Below are 20,037 nucleotides of genomic sequence, written 5' to 3'. Positions count from 1 at the left end.
CTTCTTCATCTCTTGTTACTGCCTTTACTTTAAAGTCCAGTTTGTCTGATATAAGTATGGCTACTCCAGCTTTCTTTTGGCTTCCAGTCGCATGATAGATATTTCTCCATCCCTTTACTTTCAACCTGAAGGTGTCTTCTGGTCGAAGATGAGTCTCTTGTAGACAACAAATAGATGGGTTTTGTTTTTTTATCCATTCTGCTACCCTGTGTCGTTTGGTTGGAGCATTCAGTCCATTTACATTCAGTGTTATTATTGAGAAATGTGGGTTTAGAGTCATTGTGTTCTCCCTAGAGTTCATGTTTATAGTGGTGTCTCTGGCACTTTGTGTTCTTTGCAACATTTCCCTTATAGAGTCCCTCTTAGGATTTCCTGTAGGGCTGGTTTGGTGGTCATGAATTCCTCAATTTTCGTTTATTTGGGAACACTTTTATCTCTCCTATTTTGAATGACAGGCTTGCTGGATAAAGGATTCTTGGCTGCATGTTTTTTCTGTTCATCACATTGAAGATTTCCTGCCATTCCTTCCTGGCCTGCCAAGTTTCATTTGATAGGTCTGTAACCACTCTGATAGGTTTCCCTTTGTACATGAGGGCCCTTTTCTCCCAACCTGCTTTCAGAATTCTCTCTTTATCTTTGTATTTTGAGAGCAGTAGGTTTAAAACACAGTGAGTATTAAGTGCAAATTGAGGTATATAGAAAGCAGATGAAAATACACAGGTATAAATGACAGAAAGGGAGCTGAATTTGAAATCTGGATTTAGGTAAGGAAGACCAGATAAAGAGAAAAGGTTACCTTTTCCAGGTCCCTGTTGAGATTGTCTTTAGTACTGGTATTTTTTTCCCCTCTTATTACCTTATTTATGATTTAAACATTGCTACGCATTTTTGCGTGTTTACTTAAAAACTGTTATTTATAGATTTACTATTTTCCAAGTGAATCAGTTTCTCTTACGTTGTTACCATGTTTATTAATACTTTCTCTGTGATTTAAGATAGTTGTGGAAGTATATCTTCCGTATTACTGATGCTGCATACTACTTAATTAGCTCTACTCTCATTTTTCCCTTCCATGTTTGCTTTAAAATTTTTTTTAATGTTTTATTTATTTTTGAGAGAGAGAGAGAGGGAGACACAGAATCTGAAGACAGGCTCCAGGCTCTGAGCCAGCTGTCAGCACAGAGCCTGACGTGGGGCTCGAACCTACAAACCATGAGATCATGACCTGAGCCGAAGCTGGATGCTCAACCATCTGAGCCACCCAGGCACCCCATCCCTTCCATTTTTTTAGTTCCTCCTTGGCATTAGTTTTAAATACATTTCCTTTTGCATTTAGGAGAAACAGGATGAGCAGACATAGAGTAGTTGGTATTAATAAGTCATTATTTGGATATCATTTGGACTGGTGGAAGATCATCTTAGAGAGTAGGCAGAGGCCACTTGGTAGAGGAGGTTGAATAGTAAAATCTAGATTTTATTCTGAGGCAGGAGTGAGCATTTAAGAGAATTTAGGTGGGCATTGATGTAAAAAATTGTGCTTCAGGAAGATAACTGACAGCAGTGTGGAAAATGGATTGAAAAGGCAAAAGTGTTGGATGTAGAAAGCAGGAAATCCAGGGGCATGTGAGTGGCTCAGTTGGTTAAGCATCTGACTCTGGATTTTGGCTCAGCTCATGATCTCACAGTTCATGAGTTTGAGCCCCACATTGGGCTCTGCCCTGACAGTGTGGAGCCTGCTTGGGATTCTCTCTCTCTCTTTTTCTGTCTCTATCCTGCTTGTGCTCTCTCTCACTCTCTCTCAAAATTAAATAAATAAGCTTAATAAAATTAAAAGCAAACAAAACTCAGGAAATCCAGATAGAAGACTGTTTTAGTAGTTGAGTGAGAGATGATGGAATCAAGGCAATGCTGAGGACAGTGGCAGTCACCAGAAAGAACAACCTGATTATTGGATATGGGAAACAAAGGAACTGCCCAAAGACTATGACTAAGAAAATATCAGTACAACTCTTAGAGAAGTCTAGAGCGGTTTTTAGGGAACTTTAATCTCAATTTGAGGCATGTAGGTGCTAAACCTGTACTGTATAATTGAAGGAAGGAGAGTTAGATTTGTAAAAAATTGAGGGACTGCTGAGAGTTAGGGCGAATGAGGAGAAGCTGGTCAAAGAGTACAAACTTGGGGCACCTGGGTGGCTCAGTCGGTTGAACAGCCGACTTCGGCTCAGGTCATGATCCCGCAGTTCATGGGTTTGAGCCCCGCGTCGGGCTCTGTGCTGACAGCTAGTTCAGAGCCTGGAGCCTGTCTTCAGATTCTGTGTCTCCCTCTCTTTCTGACCCCCCACTTCCCTGCTTGTGCTCTCTCTCTCTCAAAAATAAATAAAAACATTAAAAATTTAAAAAAAAAAAGAGTACAAACTTGGAGTTAGTAGATGAGTAAGTTCTGGAGATCTAGTGAACAATATTGTGATTATAAGTAGCAGTACTACTGGACTATATACTTGGAAAGTTGCTAAGGTAGATCTTAAATGTTCTTGCCTCCAAAAATTACTGAAAGAATGGTAATTATCTGAGGTGATAGAGATGTTAACTAATATTATGGTGATAATTATATTGCAGTATATGTATATCAGATCAACACATTATATATCTGAAAGTTGTGTTATGTGTCAGTTATATCTCAGTTGAAAAGCTGAGAAGAATTGAAGAAAAATTGAAGGATGGATCTGATAGAAGAAACTTTTAAGGATAAATATGGTTTCTGAGAAAGAGAGTAGAGCAAGTAGAGGGTAAGAGAATTGAATCAAATGTATCCATATTTGGGGTGCTAGAGAAATAGATGTAAGGTTAAATAATTTTCATTAGTATTTGAAGGAAGTACCTTTTTAAAAAGTTGTCATATTAGTCGATGTGATTTCCTTTTACTTCCCTCCAAACATACCTTACTTGTGGCCATATCACTCTTTTTGGATGCACCTAGTTTCTAGTCCTAGTTATTTATCATTTATTGTTTTTTTTTTTTTAACTTTATTTATTTTTGAGAGAGAGAAGGAGAAAGAGAATCCCAAGCAGGCTCCACGCTGAGAGCATGGGGGTCCATCCCAGGAATTGCGAGATCATGACCTGAGCCTGAATTAAGAGTTGGATGCCCAACCGATTTGAGCCGCCCAGGAGCCCCTATCCTGTGTTGTTACGATGCTAACACTAACACTGTCTAGGTATCCAGATTCCAAGGCAGCATTTTCCAGTAGAAATATAGTGCAAGCCACATATGTAATTTAAATTTTTCTAGTAGCCATATTACAAAAAGGGTTAAGAGAAATGGGAGAAGATAATTTTAATAATAAATTTTTTAATGTTAAATTATTGAGGGGACAGAGAGAGAGAGAGAGAGTCAGTCCGTCCGTCCATCCGTCCCAAGTACTCAGTGTGGAGCCCAATGCTGTGCTCAGTCTCACCACAGCAAGATCAGAACCTGAGCCGGTATCAAGAGTCAGATGCTTAACCAACTGAGCCAACCAGGCATCCCTAATAATAAATTTCTAAAATATTCTCATTTAAACATGTAAATATAAAAAATTAATAATATTGTCCATTCCTGTTTTTGTAGTAGGTCTTTGAAATCTGATGTGTATTTTATACTGCAGGACATCCCAGTTCTGCTTAGCCGTATTTTAAGTGCTCAATGGTGACATGTTGATGAGTTTTTACTATATAGGTCGGTGTAGTTTCTAAGGATTTAAAGACTATAATGAGATGAATTCTTCCTAGGGAACTCTTCAATCTGCTCCATCATAAATTCCTTGAGCATTTATTTCTTTGATTTTCAGTTTGCTTGAGGTATACAGAAATAAAGCAAGCTTAGAAAGGGAAGTGGCATAGTATTTTAGTGTCTGAACTCTGCCTGAGAAAATCCTTAATCTCTGCCTTTAGAGTTGAAGAAACCAGTGCTGTAGGTTTACATTAGTATTAAACACTATAGGTTTTTGCCATAATTTCCATTTAACATTATAATCTTCCTAGCAGGGGCGCATGGGTGGCTCAGTCAGAGGAGTGTCTGACTTTGTCTAGGTCATGATCTCACAATTCTGAGTTCAAGCCCCATAACAGGCTCTGTGCTGACAGCCTGGAACCTGCTTTGGATTCTGTCTCCCTCTCTCTGTATCCCTCCCCAACTCATGTGTGCACATGCGAGCACTAGCGCTCTCTCTGTCTCTCTCTCTCTCAAAAATAAATACTAAACATTAAAAAAAGTTATAATATTCCTAGCAAACATATATAAACACCTTAACTAGTATTTCTTAACACTTTCAAGCCTTCCCAATCATAATAAAACCTTCTAGATCACAATTCTTATGATGGGTATTAGTATTCCTTATGAAATATATTCTCTGCTTAAACATGTCATTTAATGTGATGCAAAAATTGATGGCATATTTCCACAAGCATTAACTTAAAACAATTAAGGTTTAGGTATTAAGAAGTAGAAAAGTTTATTTTAAATTTTTTTCATTAATCTTTTTAAGTTTATTTACTTATTTAAGTAATCTCTATACCCAACCTGAGGCTTGAACTTACAACTCTGAAATCAAGAGTTGTATGTTCTTCTGACTGAATTAGCCAGGCCTACCCAAGAAATAGGAAAGTTTAAGTGAATTACATAAACATCTTATTACCAGGAATTAATGAAATTAGAAGTTACTGTAATTTACATTTTAATTATATTTTTTGTTACATACTACATATTTTCAAAATTGGAAACTAATAAAACATTAAATGTGAGGAATTGTCTTACGAGATAGAACAACAGATATTTGTGTTGATTGCTTATGTGTATTATTTAGTACATAAGAAAAACATTTTTGTTAATCAGCAAACTAATTTAAAAAATATGTTTGAGGGCACCTGGGTGGCTCAGTGAGTTAAGCGGCCAACTTCGGCTCAAGTCATGATCTCACAGTCTATGGGTTCTAGCCCCACTTCAGGCTCTGTGCTGACAGCTTGGAGCCTGGAGCCTGCTTCGGATTCTGTGTCTCCCTCTCTCTCTCTGCACCTCTTCCTCTCTCTCTCTCTTTCTTTCTAAAGAAAAAAAAATATGTTTAAGTTAATTTTGTAAATTACAAGGAACATGTTAATATTTACTGATTATAAATCAAGACTGAATATCTGTATTCTAATGTTGTAATATAAATTGTTGAAAATGGTAATTCAGTAAACCAGGAAGAAAAGTACTTACCCAATTTTAATTGTCAGATTTAATTTAGCAATGGGCTAGTTAGGGATTTTCCTATGAGTTTTCTGTTTTCATCTTGTTACTTGGGGTTTAAGTAGAATAGGAAAAAGCAAATCAGATAATAGTTTCAGAAATATTTTTCCATATATGTTTATATACTTATATTAGTCTTTTATATACTTTTTAAACTTTTTAAAATATATTTTAAAATGTTTATTTTTGAGAAAGAGAGAAAGAGATAGAATGTGAGTGAGGAAGGGGCAGAGAGAGGGAGGAAGAGACACAGACTCTGAAGCAGGCTCCAGGTTCCAAGTTGTCAGCACAGAGACAAACACAGGGCTCGAACTCACAAACTGTGAGATCATGACCTGAGCCGAAGTCAGACATTTAACTGACTGAGCCACCCAGGCATCCCTTAACTTTTTTTGTTAATGTTTATTATTTATTTTTGAGAGTGAGAGAGACAGAGCAGGAGTGGGGAGGGGCAGAGAGAGGAAGGGAGGCACAGAATCTGAGGCAGGATCCAGGCTCTGGGCTGTCAGCAGAGAGCCTGACTCAGGTCTCAAACCTACAAACCAAGAGATCATGACCTGAGCTGTAATCAAATGCTTAACCTACTAAGCCACCCAGGCGCCCCTATAATACTTTTGTTCTCAAAAGTTTACAAATACATTACAGTTTAAATATGTTAGGTATTAAAGAGAACTGAATTTTTACTTAGAGTTTAACAGGTGTTATATTCTTTATGTAGGTAAGCAGATTTTCAAATTGGGTACTTCCCTAATCTTTTGGATCTTTGAATAGTTATTCTATGATTATATTTCCTTTTTTATGAGCTTTTGCTTATTTAATTTTTTAATTTACATCTATTATATTTCTAATTGTTGATTAAGATTTGTAAATAATTGTGGGTTTGTTTTTTCTTTTGGCAGGGATAAAAGCAGCAGTGTTTGATGACTGCAGGAAAGAAGGCGAATGGAAGGTAGAATATGCATATTTTGCCTTAATTGAGGACATCAATCTATTGTCTTTATTATACTCCTATGAGAGTGTAGAGTCTGGAACCATACTGATTGCATTCAAATCATAGCTTCACCATTTGATAGCTGTGGCTTCCTAGGCAAATTGCTTGACCTCTCTGTCACTTGTCTCTAAAATACGGATAGTCTTACCTCATAGCATATTTATAAAGATTAATTAATCCATGGAAAATGTAAGAACAGCACCTGGAACAATTATTCTGTAAGTAGCATTTTATAATTTAAAAAAATTAATGTTAAACACAAGATATATTTAAAATTAACAAGTTCTCTGCTTCAAAATGGAAATGTTTCTATTTGCTTACTTATGTATAATATTATATGTATGTACATTGAGAAAAATCTCTAGGTCATACAAGAGGTGAATGAAGATAATTTTGCCTACCGTCCTAATATTTTCATTTTATGTTATAAAAGGTTTATGTTTGAGTAAGTGTAATGGATTAAATTCTGTCTATTGTGGATTCTTGGCAATCAAGTACTTACATTATTTCTTAATTTATATTCATTTTAAGATAATGCTTTTAGATGAATTTACCACTAAGCTTTTGGCATCGTGTTGCAAAATGACAGATCTTCTAGCAGAGGGTATAACTGGTAAGTGTTACCAGTACTTATCATAAAAACTTTTTTTATTATGATTAGGAAAGTTTGAAGTATTAATAAATTTTAGTCATTGTGTTTCTGAGGGGGTTATGTTTGATTATTTTTATAAGTCTAACCATAATAATAACATTAGACATTGTGAATCTTCAGAATAACCCTTGGAAGTTTTCTCTTAAGCTTTGATTATAATTCAGTGCCCCTGACCAAGACTAAGTCAATTGCCTTGTTGAGTTTATTACTGAAATTTTTATTCTTGCATATTTGATAAGGATTTTATATGCTGACGCACTAGGTTTACCTCGGTATTTTTATTAAGGTTGGTGGTTTTCATGTACTGTTTTTAAGTGGATAGTAAGATTTATATTTTAAAATCAACTTTTGTACATAATTACAAGTGTATAATACTAACTTTGTAAGTTTTTCTTTATTATCTAGAAATGAGGCAGTTAATTACAAGTTTAAATCAGCTTTAGAATAACATTGTGGAAAAAACCATACTGCCATAAGTTATCTTCCATTAGGCAGGATTGTTAATGAGATTTTAACCTCTTTGGGGGAATATGCCAGTATTTTATAACATTTATAATCCTATCACTCTTAAACTTCTCATCCTTTCACTCATTTATTTAAATTTGATCTTCATGACAACCCTTTAAAGAAAATACCCCCACTTGTAATGAGGAAACTGAGACTCAAAGTCAAATACAGTTGTTCTTTTATATTTTGGAATTTAGTATAATATGTGTACTCTCTAGTCACTCCTACTTGTGAGGTTCAAAAGTACAGTTGGGGTGCCTGGGTGGCTCAGTTGGTTAAGTGACTGACCCTTAGTTTAGGCTCATGTCATGATTTCACAGTTTGTGGGTTTGAGCCCCACATCAGGCTTTGTAGCTGGCAGCTTGGAGCCTGCTTGGGATTCTCTCTCTCTCCCCCCTAGATGTCTCTGTCTCTCTCAAAATAAATAAATAAACTTAAAAAAAAATACACCAGTATATTCAAGAAAACCTGAGCAATGTGTACAAAGGGAGAATTATCTAAAAATTTTTGTAATAATTATTTTGATATTTATATATAAAACCATTATATATATATACCATTTTTTTGTTTTTTTAATGTTTGTTTATTTTTGAGAGAGAGAGAGAGAGAGCACGTGCTCGTGAGCATATGGGGGAGGGGTAAAGAGAAATAGAAAGTCGGAATCTGAAGCAGGCTCCAGGCTCTGAGCTGTCATCACGGAGCCTGGCACAGGGCGTGAACTCATGAACCACAGCATCATGATCTGAGCCAAAGTCATACACTTAACCAACTGAGCCACCCAGGTGCCCCTAGAACCATTTGATAATATTATGAAAATATATTGAAGCTATAGAATCATTTTGCAATCTAAGGAGGTTTTAATTTTTGTAAACCATTGTTTCTTACTGTGTGTTCAATGTTGATAGATATTCTTCAAGGAAAAAATTCTGTTCCCAAGTAAGTTTGGGATATAGCATTAGACAAAGCTAAACAGGTTTGTTTCTTTCTTTCCTTTTTTTTTTTTTAATGTTTATTTATTTTTGAGAGAGAGACAGAGTGAGGGAGGGGCAGAGAGAGAGGGAGACACAGAATCCAAAGCAGGATTGACTCAGAGCTGTCAGCACAGAGCCAGATATGGCTCGAACCCACGAACCGTGAGATCATGACTGAGCCGAAGTTGGACACTCAACTGACTGAGCCACCCAGGTGCCCCTAAACAGGTTTCTTTAGGACTTTCCAGAGTTGCATTTTTTCTTAATGTTTATTTATTTAGAGAAAGAGAGAAAGAGATTATGAATGGGAGAGGGGCAGAGAGAAAGGGAGAGCGAGCATCCCAAGCAGGCTCCACACCATCAGCAAAGAGCTCACCTCAGGGCTAGGACCCAAGAACAGCAAGATCATGTCCTGAGTTAAGTCGAGAGTCAGACACTCAACCAGCTGAGCCACCCAGATGCCCCTGATTTCTTTAACTTCTGAATCTTAATTTTGACATCTGTAAAAAGGCAATAAATACTTTGATCTTGTTGGCCTATTGTGGGATTAAAAAAAATTTTTTTTAATGTTTTAGTTATTTTTGAGAGAGAGAGAGAGAGGCAGACAGCATGAGCAGAGGAGGGGCAGAGAGAGAGAGAGACACAGAATCTGAAGACAGGCTCTAGGCTCTGAACTAGCTGTCAGCACAGAGCCTGACGCAGGGCTGGAACCCATGAATCGTGAGATCATGACCTGAGCCGAAGCCAGATGCTCAACCGACTGAGCCACCCAGGCACCCCTGTGAGGTTTTAAATATTAATACTTAGGGGTGCCTGGGTGGCTCAGTCGGTTGAGCGTCTGGATTCAGCTCAGGCCATGATCTCACAGTTTCTGGGTTTGAGCCCCACATCGAGCTCTGTCCAGACGGCTTGGAGCCTGGAGCCTGTTTCAGATTCTATGTCTTGCTCTCTCTCTGCCCCTCCCCCACTCATGATCTGTTTCTCTCTGTATCAATCATAAATAAACATTTAAAAATTAAAAATAATACTAATATTTAACAGCTACTCAGGCATCCCTTAAACATCTTTTTGTTAAATCACTTATTAGATATCCGTTTTTCAGGGAATTGAAGAAGTGGCACTTTTTGCTATTAATAAGCAGTCATTTCAGATTATTTTCAAAGCCTGTGTTCTAAAAAGTCATACCACAATATTTTCACATTTTAACATGTACAGTACTCCCCAAACATAATAGTATGTATAGCATAAGATGACTGTAAGGCACTTGACTTTGAGTATTAAGCAATAAAAGTAAGTTTGTGTAGATTTAACCTTAGTCTTTTATTTTTTAATTTTTTTATGGTTTTTTCTAACATTTATTTTGGGGAGATAGAGACAGCGGGAGCAGGGGAGGGTCAGAGAGAGAGAGGGAGACACAGAATCCAAAGCAGGCTCCAGGCTCTGAGCTAGCTGTCAGCACAGAGCCTGACGCAAGACTTGAACCCATGAATTGTGAGATCATGACCTGAGCCGAACGTGGACGCTTAACTAACTGAGCCACCCAGGCACCCCTAACCTTAGTCTTTTAAAGGTGAAATTACCGCAGTTGGGAATGGAGATAAAAATAAAATTATTTTTTTAGAAACCTTACTTGATATCCTAATAGAAGCTGTGATAAACCTATATTTTACTAATATAAATGTAAGAATGAGAAGGCGAATCATCATATTTATCAGAGAAATTCAACAGTAACCTTCTTTGCCTGTCAGATTAATCCTTTCAAATCTTTCCAGGGCTTTTGCCAGCATTAGTCTTGAAAGGCAGTTCCCTTGATTGTAGAACAATGCTTAATTTTTAAAAATATAGCTTTAATAGTTAATTTGACAATTTAGAGTTTACTAGATTTTTGGGTTTTTTTAAATTTTTTTTTAAGTTTATTTTTTGAGAGGGAGAGACAGGGCAAGTGCAGGCAGTGGCGGGGAGGGGGAGCAGGGAGAGGGAAAGCGAGAATCTCAAGCAGGCTGCACAGTGTCAGCACAGAGCCTGATGCTGGGCTCCATATCACGAAAATATGAGATCACAACCTGAACCAAAACTGAGAGTTGGACGCTTCCTGAGCCACCCAGGGACCCATAGAGTTTACTAGTTTTAAAATCACTTTGTTGTACGTTAGGTAATTTTATAAACTTCTTAATTTCAATAATAAAAATATAATTGAGTAAATTATGGTGATATTTCATTGTTAAAAATACTTTAAAAAAATTTTTAAATAGTTATTATCAAATTGGTTTCCATATAACACCAAGTGCTCTTCCCCCAAGTGCCCTCCTCCACTACCACCACCTCTTTTCCCCCTCCCCCTTCAACCCTTGGTTTGTTTTCAGTATTCAATAGTCTCTCAGGTTTTGTGTCCCTCTTTCTCCCCAACTGTCTTTCCCCCTTCCCCTCCCCCTGGTCCTCCATTAGGTTTCTCCTGTTCTCCTGTTAGACCTATGAGTGCAAACATATGGTATCTGTCCTTCTCTGCCTGGCTTATTTTGCTTAACATGACACCATCAAGGTCCATCCACTTTGCTACAAATGGCCATATTTCATTCTTTCTCATTGCCATGTAGTACTCCATTGTATATATATACCACATCTTCTTGATCCACTCATCAGGTGAAGGACATTTAGGTTATTTCCATGATTTGGCTATTGTTGAATGTGCTGCTATGAACATTGGGGTACATATGCCTCTGTGCATCAACACTTCTGTATCCCTTGGGTAAATCCCTAGCAATGCTATTGCTGGGTCATACGGGAGTTCTATTGATAGTTTTCTGAGGAAACTCCACACTGTTTTCCGGAGCGGCTGCACCAGTTTACATTCCCACTAACAGTGTAGGAGGGTGCCTGTCTCTCCACACCCTTGCCAGCATCTATAGTCTCTTGATTTGTTCATTTTAGCCAGTCTGACTGGGGTGAGGTGGTGTATCAGTGTGGTTTTGATTTGTGTTTCCCTGATGAGGAACCAACCTCCTTGACCTCAACAGCAGCAATTTAAAAATACTTTAAAAATAAGTTTTGCATAATTTTAAGAGAATAGGAGTTAATCGGCAGTTTATTTAAAGCATATTATAGCAGTTCAAAATTTGGGTTCTGGAGTCAAACAGATCGGGGCTGGATTCCTACCTGTTCTACCTTCTAGCTTTCCAGTTACCTAACTTCTTTAAGTCTCAGTTTCCTAATTTGTAAAATACTTATTTTATTGGTTTGTTATATAATACTTATTATGAGGTTTATCAGATAAGCCATTAGCCTGATATCTGGTATTATATTTGCTATTACATTAGAATATTTTTAAAAAGAAATACAGATTTTAATTTTCAATGCATTTTCTTGCTTCTTCCATGGCATGTTGATTGCTTACGCTGGTAGACCTAATTATGAAATAGTTGCTTCATCCTTTTTCCTAAGGATGTGCTTCACGTAAGTGGTGAGCACTTAGCCCAGAATTTAGGTTTAGGGAAGATACATTTTTGGGATTTTTTAACTTATCAAAGGGAGACAAAGAAAATGTTAAACCCAGGATGCGTTAATGTGTTTCCCTATTATAAATAAGAAGTAAAGTTTATTTTAAAACTATTTCGAGTGTATAAATACTTGGTTATATAAAATGGACTTTTTTTTTATTAGTTGTGGAGAATATTTATAAAAATCGAGAACCTGTCAGACAAATGAAAGCTCTTTATTTTATCTCTCCAACACCAAAGGTGAGTATTTTGAATCTTTTAAAAGTATCTTCCTCATTCATCATTGACATCATTTTCTCATAGGCAATTCAGTCATAAAACATCTTTTATTAGAAAAATAGTGCCATAAACTAGTTTGCATAGGAAAGTTTTTCTGTGTTAGAAAATTGTTTCATTTGTGCTCTTCTTAATGAGAATATATAAATGAAAGAATTCTCCCCTCATATCTGAAAGCAAAATTTAATTGTATTAAAATGATGGAGTTTGAGTAATTTGTTACTCATGCTGTTCCTCTGCAACCATATTTTTTGGGAAGATAGAAATGTATATAAAAGAGATAGTCTTAGATCAATCCTTTATCCTAAATTACTTCCCTATAGCATACATGTATGTATGCACACATGTATGCATGCATATATATGTAAATATATCTTTTATGTCAAAGGAGTTAGTTTATAATCTGTGATTCAATGCATATTAAAGCCAAACTTTTAGAGCCAAGTAAATATCAGATTCCTTATTTTATTTTAATGTTTCTTTATTTTTGAGATATAGTGTGTGAGTGGGAGAGGGGCAGAGAGAGAAGGAGACACAGAATCTGAAGCAGGCTTCAGGCTCCGAGCTGTCAGCAGAGAGGCTGATGTGGGGCTCAATTATGCCACCCAGGCACCATGTCAGATTCCTTTATTCTGTACAATATCTGAGACTGGATTTTCTAATACATTCTTTGGCTTATTCCCACCTAGAATGTTAAGTTGGCAATTGCAGTTTCATTTCTTCTGATTCTGGCAGACAGCAGGAAAAAAAATCAAATAGTCTCTAGATGCTAGCTGCTGGTGGGTTTTAATGACATTTTATATCTTTTTGCTAATTCTTATCATTAATAGATTAATAGGAAAGACTGTGTGTCCATTAAAAATGAGATTTCTAGGAAATTTTAATTATTTAGGTAAATGTTTATTTTTAATGTTAAGTGACAGAAGCAGGATACAAAATTGTATATTCAGTAAAGGAGCAAAGCGCTCAGAGAAAATGGTACCTGAATGTGACTCCTTTTTCTACTATAACCAACTCTAGTTTTTCTTTCTGTCCTGAGTCAGTTATTTATTGGGTCCCACAGCCCTGTGGGTACCAGTGAGAGCTTCGGCTTGTTGGATACTAGTGGAGAAGCCTAGTTGAGAGACTTTCTTCCTGGGTAGCTGGGTAGGCACCTGGAGACCAGCGTCAGAGTGTTCCCAGCCAGGGGTCATAAAATGACCGATTTGAGAAGAGTTCGGCTCTAAGAGATCTCTGAACCCCAGGGGAAAGGTCAGTTGGTGAAAAAGAAAGCCCGGGTGGTTTGTCTGCTTATATACCTACAGCCTGCAGGAAGAGGAATCTTTTTGCCTTCTCCTATTGTAGAACTGCCTGTATTTAGGATTCTCCAGCAACAAACAAACCTTTAGAGAGTTAACAAAGGAAAACATCAACACATCTAACTGGGCCAAGCTGCCAGAAAGAGGAAGTTCAGTAAGAATACAGAAAATACAAAATACAGCTGCTTGGAGAGAAAGATGACGAACTGAACAGAAAAATGATATGCAGATGAAGAGTCTAGTATAGAATATAAAAAACTTCCTGAAGCTCAAAAGTGTGTGATTTCTCAGTTAAACAATTAATTGCAAAAGAGGATAATCACTATTGAAATTTGAGTTAATAACCTAGTTAAAATGGACTATCTCAAAGCAAAAAAACAAACAACCACAACAAAGTCCTGAAAATCATAGGGAAAAGATAAGAGACTTCTGGATTGAAAGGATTGATCTGTGAGGTCTAACAGAAGTAGTTCTAGGAGTTCTAGGAGAAGAAGGAACAGATGGAGGAGAGATCATTAAATTCTGTGTTCTTCATTTTTGTGTCCAGATCATTGTATCTTTAAACCTACCAGCAGTGAGGCATGCAAGATCTACCAGACTTCACTGCTTGCCATTCCTCCTTCTTACAGTTGTCTACCAACGCCTGGGCCTTTCATTATCACTTGGCAATTTTACTCCTAGCTCACTGTCACTCTCTTTAGCACTTCCCCACTTACAGTCACAATGTTTTCATTATTCAGGTAGATAACATTTCCAATATGTTTACTGGCTTCTCAGTTCCTTGATTTGTTACCTTCTAATGATGTATGTGGCTTCAGCTTCCCAGTCACTGGATCGCTCCTGGATCTTGTCATTGCCAAAACAGTACTCTTTATATATATTACCTTTCTACTTTTTAGGTTCTTAGCTATTACTGTCTAGAGAATATAGCATTTTTAAAAAATCAGTTGATAAAGTAAACTTTGAGATAGTTAAGGTTTTGTTTTATTATCAAAAAAGAATATTCTTAGTTATTTCAAAAGCTAGCACATTTAAATTAATATTTGGTTAAATGTGTATTAACATCTAACCTTTTTTAAGTCTGTAGACTGTTTTTTACGTGATTTTGCAAGTAAATCCGAGAACACATACAAAGCAGCATATATATACTTCACTGACTGTAAGTAGCTTTGTAAAAGTATTGCTTCATTGTTTTAAATCCTATTAATTGTGAAGTATTTCTTACAATATTATTATAATAAGACTTTCTATTTTTTGCTTGTTCTAATTAGATTAGGAAAAAATCTAAAAATATAAGGTCATATCTGTCCTAATTCATATTAAAGTGATAGAAAATTAAATTCCAAACTAGTCATTTTTGCTGGTATACAATGGTAGGGGGTTGGTAGTGAGAGCTGTACCTCAAATGTTTATGCTGATGACAGGAGGAATTCTTTTTTAAATCTAAGTTTTAATTGAGGATTTGATTATACAATCAAAAATAAGACCCTTCGGGAGGGTACTGGAGAAATTGCCATCTGTTTGCAAATACTAATGGAGAGAATCTCACATTTCTCTTACCATGCCATATGTTCAAATAGAAAGCAGCCAAACAAAAGCATCACAGAGAAATCCAGGCACATATATAATTCTGCTTTATGTTATATCTTACATAATTATTTTGCAAAATAAAAATGCCATTCATCTAAGTACAGTCTTGGTCTATGCTATTAGAAATTCATAATTTTAAGCAATATATTGTTTTTTCTGTAAGTTATTTATCTCATGCCTAGTAGTAGTTTGCATTTTAAATATGTCATGCCATAAATATTTGTCTTTAAAACAACTGTATTATACAGGAATCCATGTTTATAGAATTTATAAAATCTAATGAATGTGAAGCCTCTTTGAGGCTAAAGAACATCATGTTAAAAGACACTAGGACCCAATGGTTGATGTTCCAGCCTAATTTAATAGAAATATAGACAGGTAAAGGGAGGGTGAGGAGAACAGGCTCTGGATTAGTCTCAGGATTTCCTAACATTAGAGAAGTTCTTGAAATACAAGGAAAAACTAACAGTTTGTGTGGGATGGTTGCACTTAGTGCCAAATTTAGAAAAGTAGTATAAATTTCTAAGAAATTCTGAAAGTCCTATGAAAGTTTATTAAGTCATGAGTTTGGACCTGATTTTCCTTTCTAACAATTTTAGTTTACTGTATAAACAGGTAAGGAAATAATCTCAAGTTATGGTGCCTATAATGTGGAAAATGGAATTTCTATTACAGCCCTCTGGGCTAGAATACATTTGCTCTGTGAAGTGAAGAAAAACATTTACATATTATTTCTGTCTTCATAGTAAATTGCTTTGTGAAAGTTACTAATTATGTGTAAGAAATAAGTATTCTTGGATGTTAAAATGATTTATTCAGAAGAATAACAATTTAGATGGAGTTACATGCTTTTTTTTTCCCCTCTCAGTTTGCCCTGATAGTCTCTTTAACAAAATTAAGACTTCTTGCTCCAAATCAATAAGAAGATGTAAAGAAATAAATATATCCTTCATTCCACTTGAATCTCAGGTATTTCCTTTTTTAATTTTTATTTTTAGTTCATAGTAGATTTTAAAATTTAGGTTTTATAAACTTGCTTGTTAAGATATATCTTAAAGATGTTTTATATGTTATGTGTTTGGTGAATTTTTAATGATCCACAAATAAAAATTTCTCATGATGAAGGAAAAGAGAGGAGCATAAATTGGAATAGGACATTATGAAAGTGGAGCTAAAATCTCACAGCTGCCACTAAGTCCTGTGTATGTCAAGTTTTACAGGATATTAGATTGTGAAATCAAAAGATTTGAGCACAGTCTATGTTAGATGACTCAAAAGAAACAGTACCTTCTGTAAGCATTTGTGATTTTAAAACAAATGTTCTTCAATAAATTTTTCCTATAACATTATATAGATTGCTCTTAATTTATAAAGTGAAAGATTTTAAAAATTCATTTTGACTTTGGAATAGTTACGATCCTTCATTTAATAATAATAATGTGATAGGAAACACCTACATAGCATTCTCCATGTGCCAGACATCTTCCTAAGTGTTTTCCATAAATATATCCGTGTAATCCTCATAATAGTCCTATGAATGGATAGTAATTCTGTCTTCGTTTTAAAGATGGGGAAATTAAAGAAGTTAGTAACTTGCTCCAAATCACACAGCTGGTGCCTTGCACAGCTTTGTTGTGCTCCATTTCTGTGTGTGGATTCTAGCATTTCATAGAATTGTAATAGTTCACAGTGGTTTGGAACTATAAGGTCAACATTTTAAGAGAAAGAAAAGTCCTAGATAAGTTTTTCTTTTGCTTTTGCTTTTAAATGTTCATTTATTTTTGAGAGAGAGTGTGCAGGGGAGGGACAGAGACCCGAAGCGGGGCTCCCCCAGCCTCAGACTCACAAACCATGAGGTCATGACCTGAGCTGAAGTGGACGCTTAACTGACTGAGCCACCCAGATGCTCCAAGGGATTATTCTTTTAAGCTGTTGCTATTTTGGGCAAAGAAAGATTATAATCCAAATTGTAAATTTTTTGTAAAAAATATTTTTATGTTTTCATTTATTGAGACAGAGAGAAACAGAGCATGAGTGGGGGTGAGGCAGGGAGAGAGGGAGACACAGAATCCGAAGCAGACTCCAGGCTCTGAGCGGTCAGCACAGAGCCTGATGTGGGGCTCGAACCCACGAGCTGTGAGATCATGACCTGAGCCGAAGTCGGACGTTTAACCGACTGAGCCACCCAGGCGCCCCCCAAATTGTAAAATTTTAAGATAATCTGTTTAACATTACACTGTTGCCAAAGGTTACCTTCAGGCTTTTTCCTTTTAATGTGATGTGGAAATTTAATATAGGGTGAGATGGGCTTTCTAAATGATGGGGGATATAAACAGTAGTGTGATAAATATTATAAACGGATCCAGAGCGTCTTCTGTACAGATGGCAAGTATAGTTTTAGCCTCAAAATTCACCAGAATCTGCAGTTACTATATTTGAAGGAGAGGTTCGTGTAGCCATCTGACAGATTCAATTGGTGATGGAAATAACTTGTTTTTGTCTATATAGAGAAATCTCATGAGACTCTTCTTACTGTGTCTTTGCAAAATGTGGTTATTTAAGGTTCTGTCTGCTTTGTTTTTCCCCTAAGAAGTTTTTGCTTTTATTTCCTTGATAAGTATCTTAAGAGCGTTTACTTAGTAAATGTAACTGTTACGAAGAAATTACACTGAAGATGTTTTGAACTTTGTTTGCAAGTAAAGATATAAAGGAAATACTACTAAGTGCTTTGAGCTAAGCACAAAGGCCTGTATGAGCATTTGTCAAGATCTTGTGCAGTGGATACTGCCTGCTAAATACAAAGTCAGATAGGATAGTGCTTCAAAGAAGACAAGTTGGATGGACATTCAACACATTTAAAGGTTGCATGGAGAGGAAGGAGTTTGATTCACTCCTGAATTTATGAGTCAGAGATTTTTTTCTTTTATAGTTTATTGTCAAATTGGTTTCCATGTAACACCCAGTGTTCATCCCAACAAGTGCCTTTCTCCATGCCCATCACCCCTCAAAGAGATTAAAGAAACCTCTTGCTTTATTTCTTAGAGTATTTAAGATAATTAGTGCTATCACATGTACATTAGGGCAATTAGAGGGAAAGCATTTAAGAATGTAGAGAAATTTTATTTCAGTGGACCTTCCAGAGTACAGAATTAGTGGGGAAGGTGCTAGATGGTGTTTAGGTAGAAATAGAGCTAAGCCAGCTATAGATTAGCCTAAATAAATAAATAAATAAATAAATAAATAAATAAATAAATAAATGAAAGTGGCGGGGGTGGGAGGAGTCTTTATTTAAGGGGCTGATTGTAGGCCATAAAGTTGAAGAAAATATTTGGTAATAGTCCGAAGGAACATGTATTGGTGGTAATGGAAAGTGGAGAGGAGAAAGAGGAGGAGGGAAATGGAAGAATGGAAGAAATGTGAGTGTAGCATTCTCTTTGGTTCATTAGATTATTAGATAGCTTAAGTTAATTTAAACTGTTGTAATGACTCCCTGAATCTCGGCGCATTACTGTAGCCAAGTTTATTTCTCATATTTTTGTCCATTATGGTTTGCCTGTGGCTTTGCTCTATATTCTCTTCATTCCGGGACTGATGCTGAAGGAAAAGCACTTGTCTGGGACATAGCAGAGAGAAAAGAGAAAGTTTGGAGCCACACATTGGCTTTTAAAGCTTTCATGGGGAGTAGCACATGTCACTTCTACTCATGTTCCAATGCCCATAGCCACGGCTGACTTTAGTGAGTGGGAAGTATATTCTTATAGAAAGAGGCCCGTAGGGAGGTGCTGTAAGTATTTTTGAACAGATAATATTATCTACTGTAGTGTAATAGTATACTAGAGAAGTGCTTTTTGGCAGTTAATATAATAGCCACGACTTTGAGACATAAGTGGATTAGCTAGCTATGGCTAAATCTGAATCCATGTTTAGCCTACTGCTGTTTGTTTTGTGTTATGTTCAGAGAAGTGATTGACTATAAAATGAAAGGAAACTTCACAATGAAGTTTGTTCATAATGCAGTAGTTTAGCATGTAATGTTTATTATATACTTACTTTTACACTCAATGCATTATCCTAGGCTAAGAGGGATTGTTATCATTGTTTTATAAAAATTAAAAATAAGTTTAATGCAGAACTCCTAGCCTCAATAAAAGAGCATCTTTTTTTGTATTCACTTTTTAAAAGTCTATTTATTTATTTGTTTATTTAGAGAGAACATGAGTGGGGGTGGGGCAGAGAGAGAGGGAGAGAGAGAATCCCAAGTAGGCTCCACACCATCAACACAGAACCCAGTGTGGGGCTCAGTGTCACACTATCTGTGAGATTGTCACCTGAGCTGAAACCAAGAGACGCTAACTGACTGAGCCACGCAGCTGCTTCACTTTTATACTCTTCTAATAACAATAATAGTAAATCTCTAATCCAGTTTTTTTTATGTTATTTATTTATTTTTGAGAGAGTGTGCACACACAAGCGAGGGAGGGGCGAAAAGAAGGAGAGACAGAATCCCAAGCAGGCTCTGAAGCATCAGTGCAGATCCTGCCACAAGGTTTGCACCCATGAATGGAGAGATCATGACCCAAGCCTAGATCAAGAGGTAGTTGCTTAACTGACTGCGCCACTCAGGCACCCCTCTAATCCAATTCTTTGCATATAAGTAAATGCTTTTGTTAGTTGAATAAATGTGTCTTTGAGGTTTCGGTGTATCTATGACCAAACCAATTACTATGTCTGGCACAATACTGTGTCTTTTTGGGAAATATATCTCTATTTTAAGGACATGAAGAATATAAGATACACATGTATCTTGAATGTATCATAGATAAGCTGCTATATAACGATTGCCACTTCAGATAGCTGTGAAATTAGGTGATTAACTAGTTGTTACTTAACCTTCTAATTTCTGTATAAGTCTAATTACATGAAATAGAAGTTGGGGTTTTGATTTTTTACTTTGCTTTTCTGTTTGGAGTGTAATTGTAACTACTGTAGTGTAAA

At 36.2% G+C, this 20,037-nt stretch overlaps 1 protein-coding gene across 3 annotated transcripts in view; it reads left to right on the top strand.

Moving 5' to 3' along the window:
- The window catches only part of STXBP3 (syntaxin binding protein 3), a 56,895-nt gene that overhangs the window by 8,247 nt on the left and 28,611 nt on the right, over positions 1 to 20,037 (top strand). For all 3 annotated transcript variants that reach the window (XR_003911901.1, XM_029948143.1, XM_029948144.1), the window contains exons 2-6: positions 6,163 to 6,212; positions 6,786 to 6,867; positions 12,042 to 12,118; positions 14,533 to 14,611; positions 15,911 to 16,011. Coding sequence is in view for 2 of the 3 variants with exons in the window: in XM_029948143.1 (XP_029804003.1) it covers positions 6,163 to 6,212; positions 6,786 to 6,867; positions 12,042 to 12,118; positions 14,533 to 14,611; positions 15,911 to 16,011 (389 nt within the window). In the remaining variant the exon portion in view is untranslated. The remainder of the gene's footprint in view (positions 1 to 6,162; positions 6,213 to 6,785; positions 6,868 to 12,041; positions 12,119 to 14,532; positions 14,612 to 15,910; positions 16,012 to 20,037) is intronic.

The sequence above is a fragment of the Suricata suricatta genome, chromosome 8 (genome assembly GCF_006229205.1).
Source record: "Suricata suricatta isolate VVHF042 chromosome 8, meerkat_22Aug2017_6uvM2_HiC, whole genome shotgun sequence".
NCBI lineage: Eukaryota > Metazoa > Chordata > Mammalia > Carnivora > Herpestidae > Suricata > Suricata suricatta.
Note: the sequence above shows the minus strand (reverse complement) of the source record. Positions and strands in the feature narration are given on the sequence as shown.